Source organism: Pygoscelis adeliae, unplaced genomic scaffold, assembly GCF_000699105.1.
Source record: "Pygoscelis adeliae isolate BGI_AS28 unplaced genomic scaffold, ASM69910v1 Scaffold102, whole genome shotgun sequence".
NCBI classification, from domain to species: Eukaryota; Metazoa; Chordata; class Aves; order Sphenisciformes; family Spheniscidae; genus Pygoscelis; species Pygoscelis adeliae.
Window position 1 is genome coordinate 69,385 of NW_008824228.1, and position 1,901 is coordinate 71,285.

The following is a 1,901-nucleotide window of genomic DNA, read 5'->3' on the forward strand; positions in this document are numbered from 1 at the left end:
ATGGAATGTCCCTTTGGCCAGTTTGGCTGTGCCCCCTCCCAGCTCCTTGTGCCCCTCCAGCCTTCTCAGTCGGTAGAGCATGGGAAGCTGAAAAGTCCTTGACCAGTGCAAGCACTGCTTAGCGACAACTAAAACATCGGTGTGTTATCAACATTGTTCTCATCCTAAATCCAAACCACAGCACTGTGCCAGCTACTAGGAAGGAAATTAACTCTATCCCTGCCGAAACCAGGACACACGTTTAGCAGAGGGCACAGCTGGTGATGGTGCACGCTCCCAGGAGTGTAACGCCCTGGCTTCTCCTTGGTGCAGTGCCCGCACCATCCCAGTGTCCAGGACACATGTGAAGGGCAGAGCATCGGGTAAGGGGTGAAAGGTGCCCAGTATGGGATGCCACAGGTCCCAGTGCTGCCTTCTGGCTGCAGGCTCGCAGCTGAGAACAGGGCATGTGGGGCTGAGCCCCAGGAGCTGTGCTCCTCCCCATTATCTCTGGAGGACTGTGGTCCCACCACAGAGACAACAGCCCTCGTGCCTGGGCCACACCAGCCCAGGGATGCTGTGGCTACGATGGAGGGGAAGCAGCAGCTGGAGAGCCCAGCTCTGGGCTTGGCATTGCCGCAGCGGAGGCTCCGGCCATCCCTGTTGGAGGCAGCTGTGACCCCAGGGCTCTCTCCTGGCAGATCATCGCCGCCCAGGAGGAGATGCTGCGCAAGGAGCGGGAGCTGGAGGAGGCACGGAAGAAGCTGGCCATGATCCGGCAGCAGCAGTACAAGTTCCTGCCCTCGGAGCTGCGGGACGAGGAGCAGAACTGAGCCCCGCGCCCTCCCGCCGCTCACCGCACAGACTGCCGCCCACCCACCCGCTCCAAAAAAAAGGGGATTTTTCCATGTGCCTTTGTCATTCCCACTCGTGCTCCTTTCTTCTCTCTCCTCCGTGCGGGAGGGGGAGAGGCAGGGGGGTCCGCCGTGAGGTAGGATAATAGGCAGGCGGCTTGCCCTCTCCTGTGCGATGGGGTGCAGGGAGCAGCACGGTTCCTCGCCGAGCTCTTGCACAGAGCCGCCTTTTACCTCCAATGCCTTTTTTACTGGCTGAATCTTCCTTTTCCTCCTCTTCCACTTCCTCCGCAGCTTCCCTGGGAGGCACTGAGCCCCCCTCATGAGCATCTTCTTCAGCCTGGGCCCCTCTGGGGAGCAGCAGGGCTGGAAGCCACAGTGCCTCCGCTCAGGAATAAGGGGGGATGCGATGGTTTCACCCCCGGAGCTGCTCTTTGCCTTCCCGCCGGGCTTTCCCCCGCCCGCGGCCCCAGCCAGCTCTGCCCTCCTCCTCCTCCTTCCCAAGTGCCTGCATCGTTTTCCAAGATCTGCAGTATTTTTGTAACTTTTCCATTTCTCTAGTATTGAGCCTGCAGCTTTCAAAGTTCATTTATTCCCCGCCCCAGCTCATGCCCTGCCCACTAACACCCAGCTCTCGCTGGGGTCCCGCAGCCCAGCATCCCACCCCTCCTTGGCTTCGGGACCCCCATCACTCCCCCTTTGCACTCGCTGAGGCTTCTCTCACTATTTTGATACTTTAAGCATCCCATATTAAACATTGAAGGAAACCAGCTCCCCCCGAGGCTCTGGGGTGGGGTGGGGGATGCCGATGTCTCCTTGGAAAGACGTGTTCATCAATAAAATCTGGTTTTCCTGCTTTCTCGCTGCCCGAGTATCAACAGGACCCCCCAGGAGAAAGGGGGGGCTGGTGGGCAGGGGTGCCATGGGCGCCTGCCCTCCTGGCAGTGGAGGGGGAAGTGTAGCATGGGTGCTTATACAGGATGGAAAATATTTGAGGCACGTCCAGCCCCAGGCACCCAGCAGGCTGGACCCCCGCTGCCAGCCATGTGCATGCCCTCGCCGGTGCTG

At 59.9% G+C, this 1,901-nt stretch overlaps 1 protein-coding gene and 1 long non-coding RNA gene across 2 annotated transcripts in view; both read left to right on the forward strand.

Annotated features, from left to right (window-relative positions):
* Nucleotides 1-857, forward strand: part of TLN1 (talin 1) — a 35,690-nt gene extending 34,833 nt beyond the window's left edge. The window contains exon 57 of the mRNA XM_009334821.1: nucleotides 681-857. Coding sequence (XP_009333096.1) covers nucleotides 681-812 — 132 coding nt within the window. The 3' untranslated portion in view covers nucleotides 813-857. The remainder of the gene's footprint in view (nucleotides 1-680) is intronic.
* A 16-nt stretch (nucleotides 858-873) lies between these two features.
* Nucleotides 874-1,689, forward strand: LOC103926011. The gene is made up of 2 exons (XR_664052.1): nucleotides 874-950; nucleotides 983-1,689. It is a non-coding gene; the product is annotated as an uncharacterized LOC103926011 (long non-coding RNA).
* Nucleotides 1,690-1,901: the final 212 nt, after the last annotated feature.